Below are 25398 nucleotides of genomic sequence, written 5' to 3' on the forward strand. Positions count from 1 at the left end.
GTCAGACAGATCGCTGTGTTTACATTCTGCATCTAGTTGATTATCTCTCGTACTGAGACTTCGGTGAGTTTGCTATATTGTATTTTGTGACCCATTGACTTAGATTTTGTTTCATTTGTATTGAATTTGTAATCAGCACTGTGAAATTGACTTGTGACTTTGTATACCTCGCTCTCGTTGCATAATAATACAATTTGAACGTTTATGACTTGTCTTTGTTCTGTTTTGCTGGTTCACAAGGGGATTTCTTACATCGTTTGTCATGTTGAATTACTAACCGTAACAATAGCATGTGGTTCATCTACAATTTTCACTACTGACCTGGTTCTTAAGGACCTCATACTTGTTCCTCCAGTCCTGGCACACCTTAAGCCATTGGCCGATGTCGTCTGGCAACACCTCCAGATACACCTGCATAACACAACATCAGCCACTTTACACAGGCAGAGCTTATCAAACACGTGTATCGCTAACTATATACCACACACATATTAAGAAACAATAATGCAGTGTTGTTTTATTTGAAATTCACAGAAATGATTCTGCTCTGTTTAATTTGCTAACAAAATATCATTGATGGACATTGGGATTAGTGGTTTTTGTAATGTCCTGTATACAAGTGTTCAGATTTCAAGAATAAATACCTTCCAGACCACACTTCGGAACCTGCTGCTGCGTAGTCGGCCTTCTATTCCATGTTTCTTCAATTTGAGCAAGTAGCCAGGTGTGTTGAATAGACGTTCCCACTCAGCACTGAAACAGTTACCTCACAGATGACAAGCAGGCCTACAGCTGGTATGGGACATTGTCTACATACTGAAACTCCACCTGGATGGGACACTGTCTGTATGATGAAACTCTACTTGGTATGTGACACTGTCTATATAATGAAACTCTACCTGGTATGGGGCACTGTCTATATGATGACACTGCACCTGGTATGGGGCACTGTCTACATGATGAGGCTCTACTTGGTATGGGACACTGCATTTGCTCATCACTCTTAAGACCTGGGTTTGATTCCCCACATGAGTACAATGTGTGAAGCCCATTTCTGATGTCATCTGCCATGATTTTCCTGGAATACTGCTAATACCAGCATAAAACTAAATTCACTTGCTCTGACATTAAATGTGTTATTACCTCCTGGCAACAGATTGTATATAACACATAATAACATCTGATACTGAATGCGTTATCCTCACTTGACAACAGGTTGATATCTCAGTCCACTTAACCGCTGTATGAAACTCCCACACTGAGACCTAGCTGAACTCACAGGCACTGATAACAGCAATTAACCATTGTCACATAAAGAGCAATGACTTGCACAATAAGCACGTCAAACACTTGACAGATAGCATCACACTGTTGGGTCAAATATACATATCAACTTATCCAGTCAAGAGTATAGAGTGATGCAGGTGTTGATTACTTCATCACATAACTCCGGGAGGACACAGGACTAAAACTGAGTCAATTATGTCCATACATGGGCACCAAATGGGGTTACTCTGAAGCTTCATGTAATCTCATAACATTATCTTATGTTATCTAACTCAATATTCATCGTGACTTCAGTGAATACACTCTGCACAATGGTCCAATACAAGTGATGGGCAGGTTTGTATGACTCTGTGTCTTGTCATTATGTCACATAATAGTCATACTGAACATCTGGAAAACTGTTTCCAGTGGCCAGTCTTTCACACTGAAACTTTATGTGCAGTCTCATATGTTTTTGCTGTACTGGTCAAAAAGACAATTTGAAATATGTAGATAGATATAAGCCATAATTCCAAAATTTAATTAAATTCTGCTTTGAGGCAGATGGCTATGAATCATGATCAATCAGTGAAAATACCAGGCGCTTAAATTGGATACGTAACCATTCACAAACACATGCAAAGTCAAGTAAACTGTTCATCTGAAAAACAACAACAACATGATAGTATGTGGAATAAGTGAAAACAAGGAATTTGCACTGGACTTCACTTTGTAACTGAATCATTAAATTTTGAAAAAACATAAAATTTCCTTACAGTGACATTATTTAGACGAGCATGATGAGAATAAAGGGACATGAACATAGGCTGATCGTCTGTCAACAGGAACAAACCACTAAATATGGACAAGTTCAGGCAGTGAATTTCTTTATGGACACCCAAGGAATTTTTTGGTAACACATCGTACTGGAACCTCTAGGATTTGGTATCATACATTTCATACATAAGTGGCAATGTCCAGTTATATAGGCCCTAAGCTCTTTACAGACAGGAGTTGATACTGCTCACTCCTTCATGTTACATGTGCAGTGAAGCCAATGGGCTAAAAACTCAATTAGCAGTTGTCTTCAGGGTATAGCAGGGGTGGTGTCTTATGCAGTTGGTCATCTGGAGTGATAGGACAATAATGCAATTATGGCAGTAAGCTAGTGGTTGACAGGTCTCTTGAGTTCAAAGGAAGGGGAATGTGTGTGGACATTGTACTGTGAAGAGTAGTGAGGCATGAGGTGGAAGGTATTCTTACTGCAATGTTATAATATCAGACGCAGGACTCAATCCCATGCATCATACTGCATAATATACTGTAACAAGATAGAATACCATGGAATAACAGAAAGTATTTCCCTACCTTCATCGAAATGTGGAATAATAACACATGATTCTCATATGGAATAACAAAATTTGTCCCTGTAAACGTATAAGTATGACACAAAATTGCAGCAAATGGGCAAATTGAAAGCAAATGTGCCTCAATCTGTTCCACATATTTGAGGAGGTGCTTGAAGAGGGAGACCAGGTGACTTGTCCTACCTATACTTGGACCCTTCCCTAATCACAGTCCACATCCAGTCCCTCTGTACAGGTGTCTCAATACCCCTGCAATATCCAGCATCCTTCTTGCAACAGTATGAATAACACTGCCTATTAAGCCTCAAGTTGAGGATGCATGTCTTTCCGTGTCTTATGATGGCTAATCTGACATGTTGCATTTACAAGGTGTCTGCATCTGATGGTGTTTGCAGGATATCTGTACAAGGTTGTGTTCACAGCACATTTGTGCCCAGGAATGTCTATGAGGTATCTGCACCCAAAGTGTTTGCAGAGTATCTGAAGTGGCGTCTGCCGGGTATCTGTATCCAGGGGTATTCACTGTGTATCTGTACCTAGGGATGTTTACAGTCTACCTGCTCCGGGCTGGACATACCTGTAGGAGTGGGAGTAGCTGACGCTTGGGGAGTCCAGCTCCTCCGGTCCATCTCCGCTCTCCACGCTACTCTTGCGGACCAGATTGTTGTTGTCCTCTGAGCCACTTCCTGTCAAAGCAAAGGTGGAACAATGTATCTTCATTTGACATGTTGCAACCGATGATATTCAATAACATAACGTGACCTTTGTGAATTGGATACACATCCTAAACACACCTACATAGGTAACTAGTGATCACATTTCTTACTGGATATAACATACAAGGGGTTATCACAATGTATCAGCACACTGAAGAGAGACTGACAGCAGTTTGAGTCCAATGTGCTTCTACGGGTGATCAAAAAGGGTTGGATTTCAACAAGTATGGAGGCACCCATGTCTCCGACTGTGATTTAGATGGATACATGGGGACATGGTGAGTGAGCGGGCTAAAGCGCCAGGCTAGTGATCCAGCAAGGATGAGGTGGCGGGATCGAGCCCACTTGTGACTGGGTGTAAAAACCGTGGAGTCAACTGTGTGTGCAGACTCTTTCAGTGTTTTCACAACCCCTAGTGTACAGTACACAACCTTGCAGTAAACTTGTGACTACGTCCCAGTCCACCCAGCTGTGAATTGGGTACCTCGTTAGGATGAAAGAGACACAATAAACTCGGTGCGTTGAAATACAATGTGCTTTTGAGATTGACATCCAGTGATCGAGGGAAAAATACCAGCACCTTGAGCATGCACTAGTGCATGGATATGTGTGCTATGTATATATCCTATATATCGTATCATATCGTATCGTATTTACTACTGCTATGTACTACTGCAGTATTCCAGTCACACCTTCAATGAACACAATAGTACTCAGCAGACAGAACCAAGAACATACAAATGTTGAAGCAGCTAACTAGGCCTATAAACTTATAATGAATGGTGGGTACTCCTTCTGTACAAGCTCGTCTTTTTTCTGCTGTGAATACTGAATATACGATTTGAACCTGCAAATGTGTGATGCAGTTAACTGGCATACTATTGTAACTCACCATTTTTATCAAAGGTGTCAATGGCATTCAGAATATCATCCTTGGAAGGAGCCTGTGTCAGGCTTTTCTTGGGTTTGGATCCGGTCCTCAGTCGCCCCAACACTGATTCCATGGTGAACCTGTAACACAGAATACAAACTATGCCAACACATCAAAGATGGAAGGACATGACATGCACAAGGTAAAATGAACAATTCCAATATGGTTTGGCTTCTTAATCTCACCCACCAGTGCCCATGAACCAAGTGGAGCACTGAACTTAAACAATCAAAGGTTTACATATAAACAGTAAATTTAATAAGCCAGTCATAGATATCTGCCATCTTGTAGAAGCCTACTAGCAAAGCTAAGAAATACCACCAAGGGGATTCCAGGATTCTGACCCATGATAACACACTTCCGATGTTTCATGCACTGACAGATGTCCAGTAAACTCGGGCAACTCTGAGACTAGGCCATATGTGACCCCTGTTGATAAACATGAATGCACTGGACTTTATAACTGCTTTTTCGCAATATGAGAATGTAGCCATGTTGGGAATCACAGGCCTTCACCACTAGTGCACCTTCACCACTAGTGCACCTTCACCACTAGGCTACAAATAACAAGAATGGAAGAAACACCTTAATTCTATGTGGTCTGGATATCGTTGAGTTCTGTGTCAATAAGTGGAATTCCATGGTAACCATGACCTTTTCAGGGAAAAAGCCAGTAACGCTAAAGATTATATTTGCCAGGAGGCAACTGATTATCCTACTGCCTCAGACTTAGTTAAGTGCTTAGTCTAATTATAATTGGGTATAGTTTGTACTTGTTTCATGTTCATGGCAAAGCAAAACATGAGTAAATGTGACAAAATTGATAGGGTAAAAGGTAATGCTAAATCAAACCATACCATCATAGGTAACCATGTTTCAAGATATAATTCGTTTGACCTACTGTCAATTAATCATCAAGGGTTCCTGGGCTACCTGGTCCACCCTGACCATGAAGGCAGCATGCATTATGCAATCTGCAATGAACTTTGACATTCTGATCTCAATAGACAATCATTAGTGTGAGCATGTGATAGAAATTACATGTCAACAGGTTAAACATACCATATGCAATTAAATTAATTCATTTAATTACACTGTACTGATTGTATACCTGGACATGTTGCCAATCATTCTTTTTAACCTTATATAAATTTCATTCAGTACTGCTTGAAATAAATTCAGCTAATTCATAAGTGAAGCTAACAGCAGTGCACAAACTCATTATCAATATCAATTACAGCCATATTAACGCAACTGACATATTGAAACTAACCTTAGTTGACAGAGAATGGACGCATTTTCGTAAATGTCATACTCTCACTCATCAAAATTCATATTTGTAGCAATTTGACTGTAATAACTATGTCAAGATAAGTTTTTATGATCATGAGCATGGAAGCAGAGATGGTGACATGTCATAAAACATAACCAGCCACAGTAATCAGCTGCATTAAAATGCTCTGTATATTAGTAGTTCTATAACTTTCTTGAAATTTGTGACTGAAATAACGCAATATTTCAATATGATATGATTTCTGAAAAAAAAATAAAACAGTACTTGAAAGTATGATTCTTGTTTTCATCATATATCCCATTTGTTTGAAATTATTATTCTTTAACTGCTTAAACTGAATGACAGGGGAAAACCTGAGCAAAGTCTTATTACTATTTCAGGCTATTTCAAGACAACATACACAGCGATCATGATCTGCAGATTTAAAACAACGCCCAGTAGAACAGGAATTTTAACAACATTGTCTCTTATGACAGTTTATTTCCTATTTCAAATTTGTTTTCATCAACTTTGCAATGATGTAGTTCTTTGTCTGCTCATGAAAATCAAAATATTTTTTTTGGATACAATATTTAATCTCATAGTTGGGAGTTACACATTATACACACTCAAGAATTTACCGGACTAATATGCAGCCCCCTGCAGGGGGATTCAGTATTTTGGAAAACACATACTTTAAGACAGATACATAACAAACACTTTCTATAACCAGACAGTGTTATCACATGATTAAGTTGCATATGCGATATCAGATTTAATGACATGGCATTTCAGGTGTTACAAGTTCATAGTAATGATTGTGTAGTGGTGCAAAAATGTAGAAATTCATCCTGGCATGTATTTTGTGCATCCCTTCTACAGAGCTGTGTGAGGTACTTCAAACAGTACTACAGAAATTATGGAACCTGGAATACTTCAGGAAGATTCCTTGAATAGATTTTCACTTACACTCAAGAAAAGTAAACCGCATTACTGAGGCCAGTGTGTATTCGTACTCATGTAGAGTGAGTATGGTTTTATGAATCGAGCCCAGGTCTTTGGTATGAAGACTGAACACTTTAACCAATAACCACTAGTTTACCGCATCAACCCTTATTCATGAAAATGTTTGAGGAAGCTAAATGTTTCTTTTACTGTCTTTTGAGTGAGGAACATGAAGATACTGGCACACTGGTAGTTGTAAATGATAAAATACACTTGCTGTGAAAATGATATTCAGGTATCATGACTAGCTAATTAATTTCCAGCAATACTCCAGGTGTGTAATGCAAAAGTAAACTCTGTTTTGGCCTCTAACCAGTCCCACTCTAAAATAGCTGTGTAACAGCTGATCGCGCTAAGCTGTGATCTATCCCACTATAGCTAACACCTGTTACATGCACACGCTCTCTAATGCGACAAGAAGCATCAGTGTCAACGGCTTCATGCATTAGGAATCATGAAAAAATGCTGACTCATTAATCAAAATTGATACAGAGAGTGGCCCTACATATAAACCAAACCAAAGTAGCACATCACATAAACTGCAATCAACAGTATCAAGAATATAGTTGTATAAAAACATGACCTAGTTGGAGGGGCCATTTCAATACTACTGCTAAAATGTTTCACTAACTGAAATTATCTTCAGTCTAAGATTATTTGACAATTTTACCAAGGGCAAAGATGCTATCATACCCAGTCTCTAACTGTCAGTGATCAGAAATACATACCTACACACATATAAAAACAAATCTGGAATAACAGTAGTCTCTGATGTCAATTAAGTCAAGCTGAAAATTGACACCTTATCAGTGTAAGTACGGGGCAATTGCATTTAATTTATGAATGTCATGACGTCCAGTAATTCACATTTCCCCACCACCTTCATAACAAATGGTCTACCATACAGATAAGTGACCATCCTTTCCCCATCTGTTACACGTAGTACTGCATATATTGACTCAGATCCTGATACACATTCATTTAGTGGTCCTCATAGGATACTAGGCCAGCACAACAGAGATCTAGATTGTATAACTGAACGCAGAATTTACTCTCTGCCTCTAACGTCTCTGGTAATATTGCCCCATTGTGGAAATTAATGCAGTCTATACTGGCATTCCCCAATTACTGCATAGGTGTGCTGAGATCTCTATTGGTCACTGATGTCTTGTGAGATTGTTTAATGAAAGGGATGTCTCAAAAGATCATCTCCCTAAAGGGAGATCTCTAATAAAGGGATATCTAAAGGGATCTCGAATACTGGGATATATCAATAGTTGTCCTAATGACAGGGTTATCGGAAGTGGTTCCCAATGACAGAGATACATAAAGAAATTTCTTAATGACAGATGTTTCAGATCTTTCAATGTCTCAAACATCTCATGAGATTTCCATATTGCTGAGATGTTTCACTGTATTTCTCAATGTCAAGGATTCTCCTGATATTTCTCAGCATAAGGTTTATCCTCGCTGTCAAAGATGGCTCTTGATATTCTCAGTACCTGAAATGTTTCATGAGATCTGGCAATGCCAAGATAGTCTCACAAGATGTGTTACTCTATAAAATCTTGTGACATCATATGCCATGAGATCTCAACCAATACCAGTTATGTGTCATGAGATCTCTCAATGTTTCATGATAATGTGATTCCTTAATTAAAGTGCCTCAATAGTCCCTGTGCAAAATGCCTCACGAATTAGTGAGTGGGTGTTGATTTATGACTCAGCAGATTTAGACCACTGTGCACAAAATTAAGTCATGCTTCATGAAAACACAAATAACATGGCTTTAGTAGGATCTCCAGTGTGTCAAAAGATCTCATTACTGACACTTTTGTAACCTGATAAGGTCTCAAAATATATAACTTGCCATTTACTAATGTAAATATATAAACAAACACACAGTATGTACATATATCAAATTAACATTAAATATTTAATGTGATTCAGTAATTTTAAATACATACTACATAGCAGCTGTTGAAATAAGACACCTACCTTCTATGTGTAACAGCAGGTTGCCATGACAATTTAAGTCATATTCCACTCTATATGGAATAAAACAACATGTCAAGGTCACAATGACGTCCAAGGTTGTTTTGATGGAATTCCACCAAAACGTATCTCCAAAGGCGATATGGTATCTGGCTGTGAGTCACATTCCACTCTCCAGTCTGGAAGTAAGAATTAACATTGTGATATGTGAGTCATCGCGGAGGGCTAGTCAGGCCCTGGTATCCCCAGCCACACTGCGGCGACTATAGCGTACAGCTACACTGCTGCAGATCAATACTACAGACACTGCACAGAATGGAACATGAAATACCATAATAAGCACCTTCATCACATGGAAGGACGTTTCCTTTGAACAGATCATTTACAAATAAATGAAATGGAATAACTGAACAATTCATAAAAGATTTCTGTCACTTGGAAATAAAAGTGACAAGTCATTTCTATTTTACTTCTCTTCTGTCTGGGACAATGTGTAAATACAACCTTTCTCGGGACAAGCTCTTTGTGATGTGGTCACAGACTGTTCTTTACAGTACTGCAGCTTAATAAACTAGTGACACTGCTGTAATTCACTCACAGGGATGGATACTTCAGCTACACATCAAACAGCCACAAGTTAATCAAAGCATTCATCATGATACTGTTGTAAATTTGAACAGCTCTAGTTGGTTCCTATTCATGATATTCCCTCATATATATTTGAGAAGGAAATCTAAGCAAGGCAGACATAAAAAAGATGAAAACTATCAGGATGCTAAATGGATTCTGGTACTGTCTATGTGTCCCTGGTAACTAGTACTAATGGCCAAACACAAGAATGTTTGCAGATACAGACAGTGACACAACTAACCACAACACAGCCAAGCCTACAGAGTTATCAGTATTGACTGACAGTCATACGTACAGAGCTACTAGTAGTGACTGACAGTCATACATACAGAGCTACTGATAGTGACTGACAGTCATACGTACAGAGCTAGTAGTACTGATTGACAGTCATACGTACAAAGCTACTAGTAGTGACTGACAGTCATACGTACAAAGCTACTAGTAGTGACTGACAGTCATACGTACAGAGCTACTAGTAGTGACTGACAGTCATACATACAGAGCTACTGATAGTGACTGACAGTCATACGTACAGAGCTAGTAGTACTGATTGACAGTCATACGTACAAAGCTACTAGTAGTGACTGACAGTCATACGTACAAAGCTACTAGTAGTGACTGACAGTCATACGTACAGAGCTACTAGTAGTGACTGACAGTCATACGTACAGAGCTACTAGTAGTGACTGACAGTCATACGTACAGAGTTATCAGTATTCACATAGCCTAATGAAACAGAACAATATCTACAGAGTTACAAGTAGTGACTGACAGCCATGCCCACAGCCTAGTGCCACGCAACCAAGAAAAGGGGAATCATCCAGACCAAAACTGAAAGATAGCCACTTAAAAGTTCATATGTTTGTTAAAGGCTCACAAAAGCCAAAGTCAAAGAGGACAGTTTATAAATCAAGCCATGTTAATGTACTGCAGTACACAATAATTGTCAGTTTGTCATAAATTTGCTGACTACAACAAGTAGGAAATGATAATTGTACAGATTAACATTAACTTGGTTCCTATATGAGTGACTTTGAGACATGACCAGCAAGGACTTTAACCACTAGGCCACCCCGCTGCCCCTGTTATTGCTAACAGACTCAGACACATTTTCAAAGAAGCAACCTCAGGGGGAAATTCATGGGGCCACTTGAAATCCCATGAGCTATTTGACCCTAGTACTCGATGATTTCCCTATTCCAATAATACATATTTTCCACCAATACTTTCTCAACAAATGTGAGTGCGAAATTGCAGAAGTTCTGCTTAGATTATATTTCTTATTTAGATATTTGAGTACATATGCATCTCTGCTACCTTGACAATGTCAAGACGTTTCCACTATGAGAGGCAGAAGGGGACGCACTGACATAGGCATGAAGGTGTAACAATTAGTGTCAGCAAAAAATATGATGGTATGAAGAGTGAGTGAGTGAGTGAGTGAGTGAGTGAGTGAGTGAGTGAGTGAGTGAGTATGGTTTTACACCAATTTAAGCAAGGTTCCAGCAATATCATGGCCGAGATCACCAGAAATGGGCTTAACATTGTACCCATGTTGGGGGTATGAAGAAGAGCCAGTGAATAACACAAGCTGATAACTATGACCCACATTTTCCATGATGGTGTCATTACAACACAGTGTCCTGTGCTTGAACATCCCCATCAACATGAAGTAATCTTCATGCAGCTCTTGTGTAAAGTTCTTTTGATTGAGAATGTGTAAGCACCATTGCTGCTATACTCAAGGACACTAAGATCACCTGTAAGTTTCAGCACTGGTGACAGTTATCACAATGTGGTGTTCCTTAACCCAGCAATTATCAGGATGCTTGTAATTACATGACAAAATTTATCCCATCTCAAAGAAAACATCTGGCAGTGTTTCATCAGCAGTATAAGAAAAGAGCTTAACAGCCATCTCAATGTTAAAAACAGAAAATTATTTAGTTCCTTTTTTCCAAAACCGAGTTTGTCTTCAAGTGCTCAAGTCTGCCACACACAGCCCCCTATGATTAGGAAGCTGTCTCAGTCCCCTTTGAGATTTAAGCTGCCACTGCATCTGTGTCCCAGCTTGTGACATACTGCCCTAGCACCGATCAATACACCATGTACTTGGCATTGTCTGGGCAGGGACAGCATAATGTGAATGTAAGATACTGTAGTGTATGTACACCTAAGACACTATACTCTTCACATACTGAAAGAACTAATGGATACAGAAATGATTGGTAATTATTTCATATGGATATAGTGTTGGTGAGTGATTTACAGCTAAAGCGGTTTAGTTCACTGTATCCCAAATATACTAAAATGCAATGCACTCTGAGTGCATTGTACCTTCCATTTGTTTTATTGTACTGCTCTCTAAATACATAATATCTTCACTGTATCCCAAATATACTAAAATGCAATGCACTCTGAGTGCATTGTACCTTCCATTTGTTTTATTGTACTGCTCTCTAAATACATAATATCTTCCATTTTGCATAACTGTACTGCATTCAAAGCACAGTATACCTCATATATACATATATCTTAATGTATTGCAATCTTAGCACATTGTATTCCCTATATATTTTATTGTACTGCACCATAAGAACACTTTATCTATTCATTTTACTGTACTGCACAATGGGCAAAATGTATTTTGCATTTACTTTATTGTAATATACTCTAAGCATGTTGCATACCTTATAAATGTTATTGTACAATCAATCTTTAATGTATGCTTGGGCTAGATCTAAACAAGCCTGTTTTGGTGTGTCAAGTATAATTGCTTGGAATACAATAGATGCGCTTCACTGGGCCATGGCTTAATGACCCAAATTAAAAATGTTTGCACACTGTTGCACTAATGATATGTTAAACCCTTGTGGAATTGTAGATCTATGAAATTAGTTTTTGCTTTAAGCTGGTGTCTTTCTCTACAACTGATCCTGCTGAAATTAATATTGGATATGTATATTTTAATATACATCTGAATCCTAATGTACAATGCTTGTAGTGGTAATAAATAAATTTTTGTATAAATTATTATTCCATGATAGTACACACAGACAATATCAATACACATGGACAATACAGTATACACAGACAACAGTAGTACACAGAAACAATAATAGTACACATGGACAATACAGTATACACAGACAACAGTAGTACACAGAAACAATAATAGTACACATGGACAATACAGTATACACAGACAACAGTAGCACACAGAAACAATAATAGTACACATGGACAATACAGTATACACAGACAACAGTAGTACACAGAAACAATAATAGTACACATGGACAATACAGTATACACAGACAACAGTAGTACACAGAAACAATAATAGTACACATGAAAAAAAGACAACAGTAATACACAGAAACAATAATAGTACACATGGACAATACAGTATACACAGACAACAGTAGTACACAGAAACAATAATAGTACACATGGACAATACAGTATACACAGACAACAGTAGTACACAGAAACAATAATAGTACACATGGACAATACACTACCATGAGCCAAAAGAACCTGAAGTAATATAGGTCTCCAGATCCATCGCCTTCATCCATTTCCATACACCACTAACCATGACAATACTCTCTGAAGAATGCTCTTGTTGTGTCAGCCTACATACAACTATACATAACCAATCATTCCAACACTACCTATAGCTCTTCTTTGTAACTGATTCAAAAGGATGTTTGAGAAATGTCAAGAATGTAAACCTTTGAAACTTCAAGCAGTATATTTCCGAGCATCAAACATGCATGAATATCACATGGAACAGTATCCCAGTAGTACAATAATGAGTCAGTCTGATGTAGGCCGGTCAGGATGAAGCATGTGATTTAGATAAACAATGCACTGACTATTTCTGAGATGACAACACATGTTTAGTCGACCAGTGAACAGCTGAAATAGTAGCTGGTATATTGATGTGCACCAGTTCACATTGCCATTAACTGGAAATGTTTAATTTTTTAAAAATTCAAACATGATTGTTCTGCATTTTGGTCAAATACATGTTTGTACTCTGAATCTACATTTGGAAGTACCTTAGCCATGTATCTATCATGCAGGCTGCTTGGGCTGCTGTTCTTATACATTCTTGTTTGATTTCAATCACAGCTTATCAATGTCTATTACATATAAAAAGGACTACCATTGTGAATAGACTTCAGTATTGGTAATGTAGTTGCCTTTTACTAGGAGTAAATATATTGCACGATCACAGAAAGGATATCAATGAAGACAATATCATCTCATAGGGTAAAAGCTTCTGTTCTAAAACTGATAATGGCAGGTCCTCTCTAAATATAATTTACAGGTCCCCCTCAGTAACTGAAAGAATTACAGCAAATTTGAAGGAATTGCATCTCAAATGTAAGTAAGTGCAGCGGACTCGCGAAACAATTGCAGCAATATCGGTCTCAACGTCTCTATTGGAAGCAATGTCAGTAATACTTAAAACATGTTCATCGATCTTCGGAGATTTCTTGGCTCCGTTCTGTGATTCATAGGTCGAGTCCTGAAACTCACACATCTAAACTCGTGTTAAATGCGTTTATGTATGAGGTGTTGTTGGAGCTTTAGATTATTTTTTAGGAAAAGATCGTCACTGCAGAAGAGTGTCGTAAGTCATGCCACTGGAGGCCTCCAATGTTCGTACGTAAACAACCACCAGGGGCATGACTTATGACGCTCTTCTGCAGTGATGATCTTTTCTTGAAAAAACAATTTATAGGCCCGACAACACCTTATACCTAACGCATTCAACACAGGTGGTCAAAGGTGGACAATTATAAAAATGAAATAGTAGGAACTAAAAACAAAAATCACGGAAGCGGGTGCTCCTTCCAGTGACGCCATATTTAGATGTGTGAGTTTCAGAACGCGACTGACAAATCACGGAATGGAGCAGAGAAATCTCCGAAGATGGCCGAGCGTGTTTCAAGTATCACCGACATTGCTTCCAATAGGGGCATTGCTTATGTTATTACAGTTAAACTACCGATATCGCTGCAATGGTTTCTCGAGTGGGCTGCACTTGTTTATATTAGAGATGCAATTCCTTCAAAATTGCTGTAATTCCTTCGATTACATATTGGGGCCTGATTTATGTCTGTTTATATTTGATTCAGAAAGGGTACTGCAACAGTTTCATACTGCACTTTCAGTCTGAGTCAGTCAAAACAGTGCAAGGCCAACCAACACCAAATACAACAATGTCCAACCAAATTGTTGTGCTGAAGCCTCCATGTTCTGTGATGCTACCATACAACTGCATAATAATATTATGCTGCACCTTCAAGGCAGCAACAGGATGAAACTGAGGCAAAGAATGAGTGAGTGGTTTTATGCAGTTTTTAGCAATATGCCAGCAACATCACTACAAGGAACATAAGAAATGGGCTTCACACATTGTACCTAAGTAGGGAATTGAACCTGGAACTTCATCAAGATGAGTGAACGCTGTAATCACAAGGCTTCCCCATCGCCCCTGTCATCTTACATCGGTACTGAACACAGGCGTACAGGCAATGGCTACATTCCACAAGTGTGTCTTTAAACACTTTCAGCATTCATTTATTTCACCAGGTTTAGCACAGTGCTTGTGGTAGTTTTGTATGAGTGCGTGCAGAAATAAAATTATAAGTTAGCACTCCATATCTTTTGAGCGTGAAATTTTCACTACAATCCTGAATCATTAAAAAAATTATTGTTTTATATGTGATGTTTAAGGTACTTTTTAGAATTAAGTAGATCAGAATCTATGCGTCCAAAGGATGCACACAAAATATTGTTTGCACGTCTTTGTGTGAAAAACAAAGGTTTCTGAGTTAACGTGAACATGGTAGCACCGTCATTAACAAATATGAAGAATGATCTATCTGGAACCCAGTTTGGCCCGAAAGTCAAAGCTGAGGAAGACAAAACTGAGATCAAATCCCACCATCATCACAGCAAAACGAGTATCAACATTGGGTTTTATGTTAAAACAATACACCACGTTCATGTCATGTGTTTTCATGTTAGGCTTAGAACTACAATCACCCATCATAAGTAGTGTCTTGAGGGACTTGGATGAAATCATCCAGGATTACCAATCTGAACATGCCTGGCCCTATAATACCTCATTACACCAATAATGCAGAGTAATCTCCAGTATTTGCGGCAACGATTTGAACAGGAGGCCCAACTCAGCATCCTTGGCAGGCAAACTGAGAAAAATCAGTCATTTTTCAACAAGGATTGGAATTGTTGATAATGCTCATTTTTTATAACTGAGGCAGCAATGTAAACATGCATTCAATGCAATAGTGTAAAACTAAAAACATCTTTTTCCTCTTATCAGTGATAAGCATGCAGGCTCTACTAACATGAAACCAATGATCATTCTCTGGGTTGGTCTTGATGTACACATGTGCCAGTATATGTATCTGAAACTAATACTTTGAAATGTTACAAGAAACATTCAGTGATACAGCCTCAGAATAACTGGTATTTAACAAAAACAATGATGACAACATGTGCTCTCATTCTTTCTGGGTGTCCCAGTCCCCTAACAAAATATATGAAGTCAAAACCCCATACCTTCTGAGTGCTCCATGTCCTCTAACCAAAAATATGAAGTCACATCATCATATCTTCTGGGTGTCCTGTCTCCCCTGACTAACAAGATAAAGTCACATCTCCATGTCATCTAAGTGTCCTGTCTCCCCTAACTAGAAATGGTCACATCATCACTTGTATCAAGTGTCCTGTGTCCCTTAGCTGAAAACATGAAGCCATACTCTCCCTCGTACAAGCCACTCCCCTATTTGATGATGGACAGGACTTGTAAAGATGTACAGTCCTTCCATCATGTTCAGGATAATTGTGTTCAGCAATACTCAGCAGTGAACATGGGGTAGCCTCGGGGTAAAAGCGTTTGCTCATCATGCTGAAGTACATTTGTGGTGTCCTCCCCCGTGGTATTGCTGGAATATTACTCAAAGCGGCACAATTTACCTCACTCACTCAGAAATGAAGAGACTTTCAAGCTCATAGTGCTTATTTAGTTCTTTCAATATAAAACACATGACTCGAATTTTAACCCGAAACAGGATTACCATCAATTATATATTTCGGCCCTTGCTATACCCAAGTAGCTTTGTGCATGCTCTCATGCTGCATATCCCCTCAAAGTGTAGCTGACAGCTCAGATCATTCTCAAATATCTTCCAACATAAAATAAAATCAATTTCAATGCGCTGAACAAACTGGCTCTGTCAGGATACTCATATAAAAATTCAGCACCATATATCAAGAACAAAGACATCAACATTGAATCCCATGAAGGCCTCGACATCATACCACATTTTTTATTCCAAGCCTTGTGGTTTGTTTCAGAAGACTTGTAAACATTGTTCACAAATGGATTTATTTTTTATTAGATTCCTTCATGTGCTGAACATGCTAGACATGCCCCTGAAGTTTGTGTCAGCTCGTTCATCCCTACAGCTTGGTCACAGAAGATGAAAGTGCAAATTAAATTTCATGTACACAGATTAATATGGTTTGAACATCAATGAAGAAAGACACTTCACAAAATGGGCTTGTTAGTATTGCTGGTAAAACAGTCTCTAAACGAGTAATGAAACAACAACTGATATCTATTGATTTGAAGTCACATGATCGAGGGAGAACTACAGTTAAGCAGCTTTCTCAGTACACTCACTTTGGCAATTCCTAATGAAAGATAATGTGTTGTAATTTTCAACACATTTCTGGGAATATGGGTTAGTCTAGTGGTTAAAGCATTCGCTCATCATGCGGGTTTGATTCCCCACATGGGTGCATGGAGTGAAGCCCATTTCTGGTATTCCCTGCCATAACATTCCTGGAATACTGCTAAAAGTAGCATGAAATCCTACTAACTCACTCACTCACCATATTTCTACTACAATCAGAGATGACTGTGTGACTTCCAATACACCATGAATACAGGCAGAGTACCATGTCCAGTATTTCTTGACTTCTACTACTGACTTGCAGCAAGTGAGTAACAAACTGACAAAAATAAGAACACAGTAGCGTCATAATTCATTCTGATCCTTGAAAATACCTTCCTCTAATAACAAGACATTTCTCTAATCATAGGGTACAAAGTGATAAATGACCATGAGCACAGTGGTGGACAAGTTGGAATGTTTTCTCATTTTCGGTAATAAGAAGCACTAAATGTTACAAGGTACTGTTATAATATTGATTACATCAAACTGATACTTGATCCAGGGCAAGCTCAGACACATTAAAAGGTGATGTATAGATCAAACAGAGATATCTCTCTCATGTCACTGACAATGTATGTAATCGTCAAGGCACAAACACAAATCAACACAATGAGTCCTGTTAATCTTACTTTACATTGACCTTTCCTGTAACTGGACGCATCTTGTCTACATCTTGTCTATGCTATAAATCTAGATATCACATTGCAAATCACAAATGTTGTTGATGTAGACATAGAAAGGATTGCAATGGAATTTGACATTCTGAAATCAACCTGGAGTACCACCAATGAAAAAGACAGCATGTTTATCTGGCAAAGTTTACAAGTTGCTGATTACCAAGATGTAGGAGACACTCTCCTGAAGTTGTCAATATCAAAATCATTCCACTTTTTAGATCAAAGCTGACAAACATGCAAGTGCATTCTGGCTTTGGCCATGTCACCTGTGAATAGACCATTTAAATTTTGAAAATAATGGAATGCAAAATAAATATTTCTAAAAGTGATATGAATAGAATGGTTTGAATGTTATGAAATATTATTAATTGAATGTTATAAAGATCAACTGCCAGTAACAAATTGCTGCCAATACCGCTATTGTGTTTTGTTTTACCCCAAATACATGATGGAAAATGCCAGATGGAGAACATTTCCATGCAAAACAGTACATAACAAAACACACAACAAACTGATCTGCCCAGTCCACTGAAACTCACTGTATCTACGCTCTAGTGTACCTCTATTTATGTCTATATGCAAGTCAATATACATAGAGGTCAGGATATATGCATTTACTGATATTTTTGAGTGACTACAGCACTGAGGGGCACATTCTCTGTGGGTAACTTGCTCTGGATCACTTTTTACCTATTTATTCATAAAGGTAATACGTTATCATTAGACAATTCTTAGAAAATGTTGACCGGTTAACTTAGGGAACAGAATCTAGTCACAAATGAATTAAAACATTCAACAGTGACTCTTTCGTAGCATTGGATGGACAAAGATCAAGTACAGACAACAGGATGGGAACTGGTCAGTTAGAGCCAAATACTAAATACAGGAAGTAAGAGCTTATAGAGCTTTGTTTTGCAAATGCAGCACTGACATAGTGTAGGGTATTAGTGAAAAATAGACACAACGTAAAAAATATTTGATAGCGTCAAAGTGCATCAAATAATTATGCTTAAAAGAGTGCTGTAATTGTACATCAAAGGAACAGTTCCATGAGCTTAATTAAAAAAATATGATGACATGCATCACCTCGACTCTGCTGGTTAGTCCATGTCCTTTGATATCCACCACTACATCTATCACTGCATCTATTGGATGTTGTTACTCACTTTTTATTTTATTTCATTTCCATCAATGGAAGAAGGCATCAAACAATTCTGCAATTCTGCATGTTGTCAGAACTCAGTGTCAGCACAGAGAAGTGATTGTTGGGTACAGGAACATCAGCAGACCGCCTACTAGTGTGAGTTAAGAAGTGTTAAAGCCAGAGAGCAACATGTCACCAGGAGTAATGTATCACCCTAAGCTGAGGGTATTCCTTGCCTTCTCCCCAACACTGACACCACAGAGGATGTTCATCAATATCATTTTGTCTGGAGTGCCAAGCTTGGAGGAAAACTACATCATGACAGCCGTGGTACATGGTGTTAGAATGACTCCAATGTTGACTATAGGAGGTTAATGAATCCTTGAGATTTGGTGCTGTATCATTACAAATTGAATCTACGGACATCATATATATTTGACATTTAAATTTTAACATTTGCAAGTGAGTTAATGATGCTTAACACCACAGTCAGCAGAATACTACCAACGTCACAGCTTGTAAACAATAAAGTCAGGACAAGGGCAATCAGTGACTGAAAACATGAGCACTGATCCACATCATTAAGGACAAATATGGCACCATCGGTCAAGTATCTCTCCACAGAACCAGTCTGACACATTGTAGCACAACCTCTGTTCTAACCATAGTCCCTATGGGGATGCTGTATGCTGTAAATTTCACATTAAGTTTGAACACTGGGTAAACAGTTAGCACTGAGACAAATTTGGGCATCAAAGAGAAATGATAAAACACAGTCTGTCTGCTTCTAAAAAGACAAATCATCTTGGAACCCAGTCTTGCTCAAATGCATTATGCTGACATATCACTAGTATGTGGACTAACGCTTAGTCTCAAAACCCGGAGAAATCTAGACTTGTTTCACTGTCCACTATCAGTAACATGCTCAACCATCAGTAACATGCTCCACCATCAGTAACATATTCAACCACCAGTAACATGCTCAACCATCAGTAACATGCTCCACCATCAGTAACATATTCAACCACCAGTAACATGCTCAACCATCAGTAACATGCTCAACTGTCAGTAACATATTCAACCATCAGTAACATGCTCAACCATCAATAACATGCTCAACCATCAGTAACATGCTCAACCATCAGTAACATGCTCCACCATCAGTAACATGCTCAACTGTCAGTAACATGCTCAACTGTCAGTAACATGCTCCACCGTCAGTAACATGCTCCACCATCAGTAACATGCTCAACCATCAGTAACATGCTCAACTGTCAGTAACATGCTCCACCATCAGTAACATAATCAACCATTAGTAACTTGCTCAACCATCAGTAACATGCTCAACTGTCAGTAACATGCTCAACCATCAGTAAAATGCTCCACCATCAGTAACATATTCAACCATCAGTAACATGCTCCACCATCAGTTACATGCTCAACTGTCAGAAACATGGTCCACTATTTATTGAGTATTATTTACTTGTTTGTGTACACAACCAATATTAGACTACTGCTCACGACCTCATACTCCGGGCAGACATATTTTTTAAAGCTCCGCGAACCTATTCACTGCACATGTATTATGAGCGCAGTGCAGCATAGCACTTCTTCCCTGAGCGCTGGGAGAAAATTAGTAAATCATTTGAAGTCTGATTTCACAGGCTTTTTTTCATCAAGTTGCTTTTCAACTTTCTATGTTGAATTGGCAGTTTTTGATGATTCCTTGTTCCCAGAATTGCACTAAAATTTCACCTTAGTAGTTGCATTGGGTATATTTTGAACTGAATGACCCATGGATCTTGGGAGAAAATGAGTGTACAACTAATCAATGTTTTGTGAGAAAATAGCACCAAACACAAACAGTCTCTGCACACAACAAACTGAATAGAATAACAGGAAGTGAAACTGAAATTATGAATCACCACACGACATATGAAACAAAAGTGATAAATTACGACTACAAATAGGATGCACAAAGAAGCGGTGTCAGCACTGATACCGCTCATACTTTTTTATGTCTGTAAGTGCTTACTGTTATGTCTGTAAGTGCTTACTGTGCATCAAATATGCAGGAACACTGCATCAGGCTGAAATACAAACAAGTGAGATAGAATGTACAAGGTGCTCTCCAAATCAGCAACCTTACCCAACAAGGACACGTTTCTACCATCTTGTACAAATAGCAAGATCAGTATTTTTTCATGGTCAAGTTTCTTCACTCCTTGACATGGCATTCTTGGAGGGTCTCTCCTTAAACACAGTTTGTTAACTTCAAACACTTTACTGATGCTTTATATGGATTTTCTATTACCGATCATTTGATATAACATATTTTGTGATTTATGTTTTAAACCATTTTCTTTTCTCCATAGCTGACAGATGTCTAGTGACAATTAAACAAAACAGAGGTATATACATACTACTGCAGAATCTAAATTATGCATAACAAATTTTTCCATGAAGATAATCTTGAAGGAAAGGTCACCTTGTCACAGTAATGAAGAAAGGTGCAACACCTGTTTGGACAACTACGTTAATGAGGAAACTGTTATTGATAGGAAAAATATGACACTGTATCACAATATATCAGTTACTGTTTATGTATCTTTCTTATACAACACAGTTAAATGCATCTCATTATGTGTTAAAGATCACATATACTCTAGGGGGTAAATATATAAATCATTTATTGCTACCATTATAAATGAAACTCTGTCGTCAAAACTTTTCATTTCGACATTTAATTATCTTGAATCAAACTTTTTGACAACAGTGCACAATTCTCTCCCAGGAACGAAATTTCAACCAATCAGAGGGGTGCACCTCTGTGATGAGGTATACGTGTGTGGGTTGCTGTAGTATTCATGTACATTTACAGGGGCAGATTTTCTTGTTTATAGGTTTGTCAAAACCTGCAGTCAGGACAATTGTTTTGAAAAATGGAAGCTTTATGTTTTCACAATCTACTGACATATTTAATCTTGTCACCTGCTTTGCTTATTTTCCGAGATACAACTTGTTTTCACAGACAATTCTGTCAACATCACTTCTTGTCACAATGGTTATAAATCGTTCATGTAGTTGTGTTACAAGCGGTGTCATGCAAAATCTTCTTGGTCATGATTCAATAACATATTTAACTACCAGCAGGAAGTAGTTTTGATCTTTTAATGTGATCAAAACAAACCAGATTGTACTTGATTCACAAATCGGCTTTAAACAAATTTACAAAATGGGGGCGCGTACATCCTCCAGTCAGAGAATAAATACTATTTAGGAATGTTTTCACTGAGTTACAAAATATAAACTACTTTCTACTGATAGTAAGATTTGTATTTGATTGATTTCTTCCTTCCTTTGATTTGATCCTTCCTCACATGACGCCACTACAGATCGATGCAGTGCTCTGGCAACAGAGTTACATAACCTGTCTGTGGTTTTGTTGGCGGGCGGGAGTGAAGTAGATGACTTTTTTTTCAACATTTAATTGCTCGGTATTAATTAACTATACATTCTTCAAAAAAAAAATTGGCGTTGTACTTAAGACAAACCACAAGTCTTTCATATATAATGGTAAAAAGAGTACAAAAAATGTGAGTTTATTCGTTAAAGGTCACATGATAGAAAAAATCAAACATAATTAAAACACAATTACCACTTACTGATGACACATAATATACATTGCTACGTGTAAAAAACAAATATACAAAATTATAAGTGCACAATTGCGATTCACAAGTGTAATATTTTGTACTTGGGCTTACTTCCCTCGAAAAGGAGTCCTCAGGAGATCGAACCTAGCAACCCAGTCGTAACAGGTGGGTGTGCGCTCAAGTGTAAAGACAGCTTCTGATTGGCTGGTTCATTTGCTGATACGCTGAGGGTTCATTGTGTGTACAGAAAGATGATCTGTATGCCAGGCATTTTAGAAGTATAGCCAGTCACAAGAGAGTAAGATTCTTTATGGATAACAATTTCTTATATTGTACTTAATGAGTCGTTTCAGTATGGATTCATATACCGTTGTCAAACAAAATCATATACATGATAGAAGATGATAAAAAATCCAATCAAATATTGTCTCAGTAGAGATGGTCAACTACTGCGTGACTGGAAACTGTCATTTGTCCAAGTACAAAACAGGACTTGAAACTGACAAGAGTTTGCACCAGTTTCTGTCAGATCCAGTCATCCGAGAAAAATGGATGTAGTGTGTTTGCAACCCACAGACATAAAACATGTCATGTGTACAAATATCACACCTGCCTATTTATACAATGTGGCAGAAACAGGAATCGGGTGCACGAGTCATAAATCAATTTAATTTGTTTATGGCGTGTAGCCTGATAGGTGTTAAGTTCAAATTACATGTGGTCAATGATTGAAGCTGAAGTGTATTGCATATTGTCTTTCGCAGACAGACAGGCAGACATATTGGTGTCAATAGACCAGACATTGAGCTTTCTCTGTGACAGAGGCTGCTTACCACAATCAACAAGTTTTTTATGTAATGAGTAGATTATTTACTTGTCAGTATACACAACCAAGATTAGACTATTGCTCACAACCTCATATACTGGGCAAGCATACTGTTTCAAGCTTCACAAACCTATTCAGAGGTTGTTGAAACCACTTTTCCCCCTATCACTGGGGGAAATTTAGTGAATCGTTTAAACTCCAATTTCGCGGGGATTTTTTTCATCGCATTTTTTTCAACTTTATAGATTAAATTGGCATTTTTGATGATATGTTTCGGTAAGTGCATAATGAAAGGTATTAGAATCTGCAAAGTTGTGTTTTACCTTGTATGTGACCTTTAAGTAAATGGCTTAAATCAGAAACTCTTCACTACTTATCACACTAACATTTGCACAGCTCCGATATCCATCTAAGCTGCACAAAGCCGCTTTCTTTTTCCTTTGATCACTGGATGTCAATCTCAACTTCATGTTGTATTATCAACCTCAATTCAATGGGGATCATACAATTCATGCTGTCACTAGGTGCACTGAGTTAATGTCCCTTTCCCATCGTTATGAGCTACCCATTCACAGCTGGGTAACTAGGACCCATAGTTACAGTATTAGTCCACTGCATGTTTCCGTACCTGCAGCTAGGTGTTTGCATGTATTCATGTGGCCACCATCTGGTCAGTAGGTGTTTTGCATATATTCATGTGGCCACCATCTGATCATTCATATGAACCAACAGATTCACAGGTGGGCAGGGTTGAACACTACAGGACAGTTGGAAATGGGAAAAACACTCTCTTTTCATGTTTATCTCTACAGTTTTAAGTAGTTGATGTGCAAAAGTGTGAAATATCTGTTAAAATAAGTTTGGCATTACTACAGTTCCAGTGGCAGGGAGGCAGGAAATGTGAAAAAAGTATTGAGGAGAGATTGGGGAGAGATTTGAATCAGTACACAAAGTTGACTCCTACGTTTTTACACCCTGTCACATGTGGGCTCGATCCCGTCACCTCGAGTTTGCTCTATCACTGGCACCTTAAACTGCCAGCCTATCATGCTCCTCACCTGAGTCACAACTTCCAACGTGGACGGACGACACCCCCATCCAAAAAGTTTACACCATATGTAAGTTGTCAGCTTACTTGCAGACACAAATATAAAGTTTGTCACATGCTATAGTTCGTTACCAGACTTTTGATGAATATGCACACCCCATAAATACGACTAGAGTCTCAGAGCACACCAAACGAAACATCACAGACTTTATCGCAGGATGATCCCTCTGCCAATGACAAATCACGCATCTCACAGTAGGTAATCAGTCGCCAGTGTGTCATCTAATGCATGGGCATGGCGAGTAGAAATACGGTCCATGTAAGTACACGAATTATCTGATCCGCTTGAACCAAGCGGACAGTCCACCCACCGGCATCGTGACCAGGCTCCAGATACTCAGATAGTGTGACATTAGCGCAAAGAATTGTGAAAATAGCTAGAGCATAACATACTGAAACAAACACACTGTCCACTGGCGGAAGACTTTTAAAACAAAACCTACATTAATAATCACTTGTGTTGAGTCATATCTTGGTAATCAATCATAATGTGAAAAATGCATAGAAATATTGGTCAAATATTAATTGAGCCTCTTAGCTGTTCACCCACGTCCGGCTGTCAGTGGTACCATGCCACATGCATTTTCATGCGTTGAAAACTTAAATATAATCCTTCGTAATTTACATTGCTCATGATATTTACCTTGAGATATTGTGCAACACCACTGGACAAGACGCGTGTCAGGAGCAATATCTTCGAATATGTTGATGATCCGGAAGATGCTTTGATGGCGTGTAGTCACATGAACAAATCACGTGACTTAGTCTGTTTATAAATATATTTATTACAATCAGATAAGTAGTAGGCTAATTACTTTAGGTTTTCGACACACATTTAAAGTATTTTAAAACATGAGTTTTTGCTGCATTTCTACATTCGCGTGATCCATTTTCTCGCATGTGATAATGTCAACGATTTTCAACAACTTTCGTTTAACTTGTTGATTTCTGATTTTACACTCAACATCAAAACATAAGCCTGGCTCCGTCTCTAACGCCTAAAACCGTGGACGCCGC

The 25398-nt window shown here is 38.3% G+C and overlaps 1 protein-coding gene across 6 annotated transcripts in view; it reads right to left on the reverse strand.

The window, feature by feature from the left end:
• The window catches only part of LOC137297976 (TBC1 domain family member 5-like), a 50740-nt gene extending 25622 nt beyond the window's left edge, over positions 1–25118 (reverse strand). For all 6 annotated transcript variants that reach the window (XM_067829990.1, XM_067829986.1, XM_067829988.1 and 3 more), the window contains exons 1-6: positions 25025–25118; positions 8557–8732; positions 4242–4360; positions 3211–3319; positions 645–753; positions 322–411 (exon numbers count right to left, since the gene is read on the reverse strand). In XM_067829990.1, the coding sequence (XP_067686091.1) occupies positions 322–411; positions 645–753; positions 3211–3319; positions 4242–4353 (420 nt within the window). In that variant the 5' untranslated portion in view covers positions 4354–4360; positions 8557–8732; positions 25025–25118. The remainder of the gene's footprint in view (positions 1–321; positions 412–644; positions 754–3210; positions 3320–4241; positions 4361–8556; positions 8733–25024) is intronic.
• Positions 25119–25398: the final 280 nt, after the last annotated feature.

The sequence above is a fragment of the Haliotis asinina genome, chromosome 10, assembly GCF_037392515.1.
Source record: "Haliotis asinina isolate JCU_RB_2024 chromosome 10, JCU_Hal_asi_v2, whole genome shotgun sequence".
NCBI classification, from domain to species: Eukaryota; Metazoa; Mollusca; class Gastropoda; order Lepetellida; family Haliotidae; genus Haliotis; species Haliotis asinina.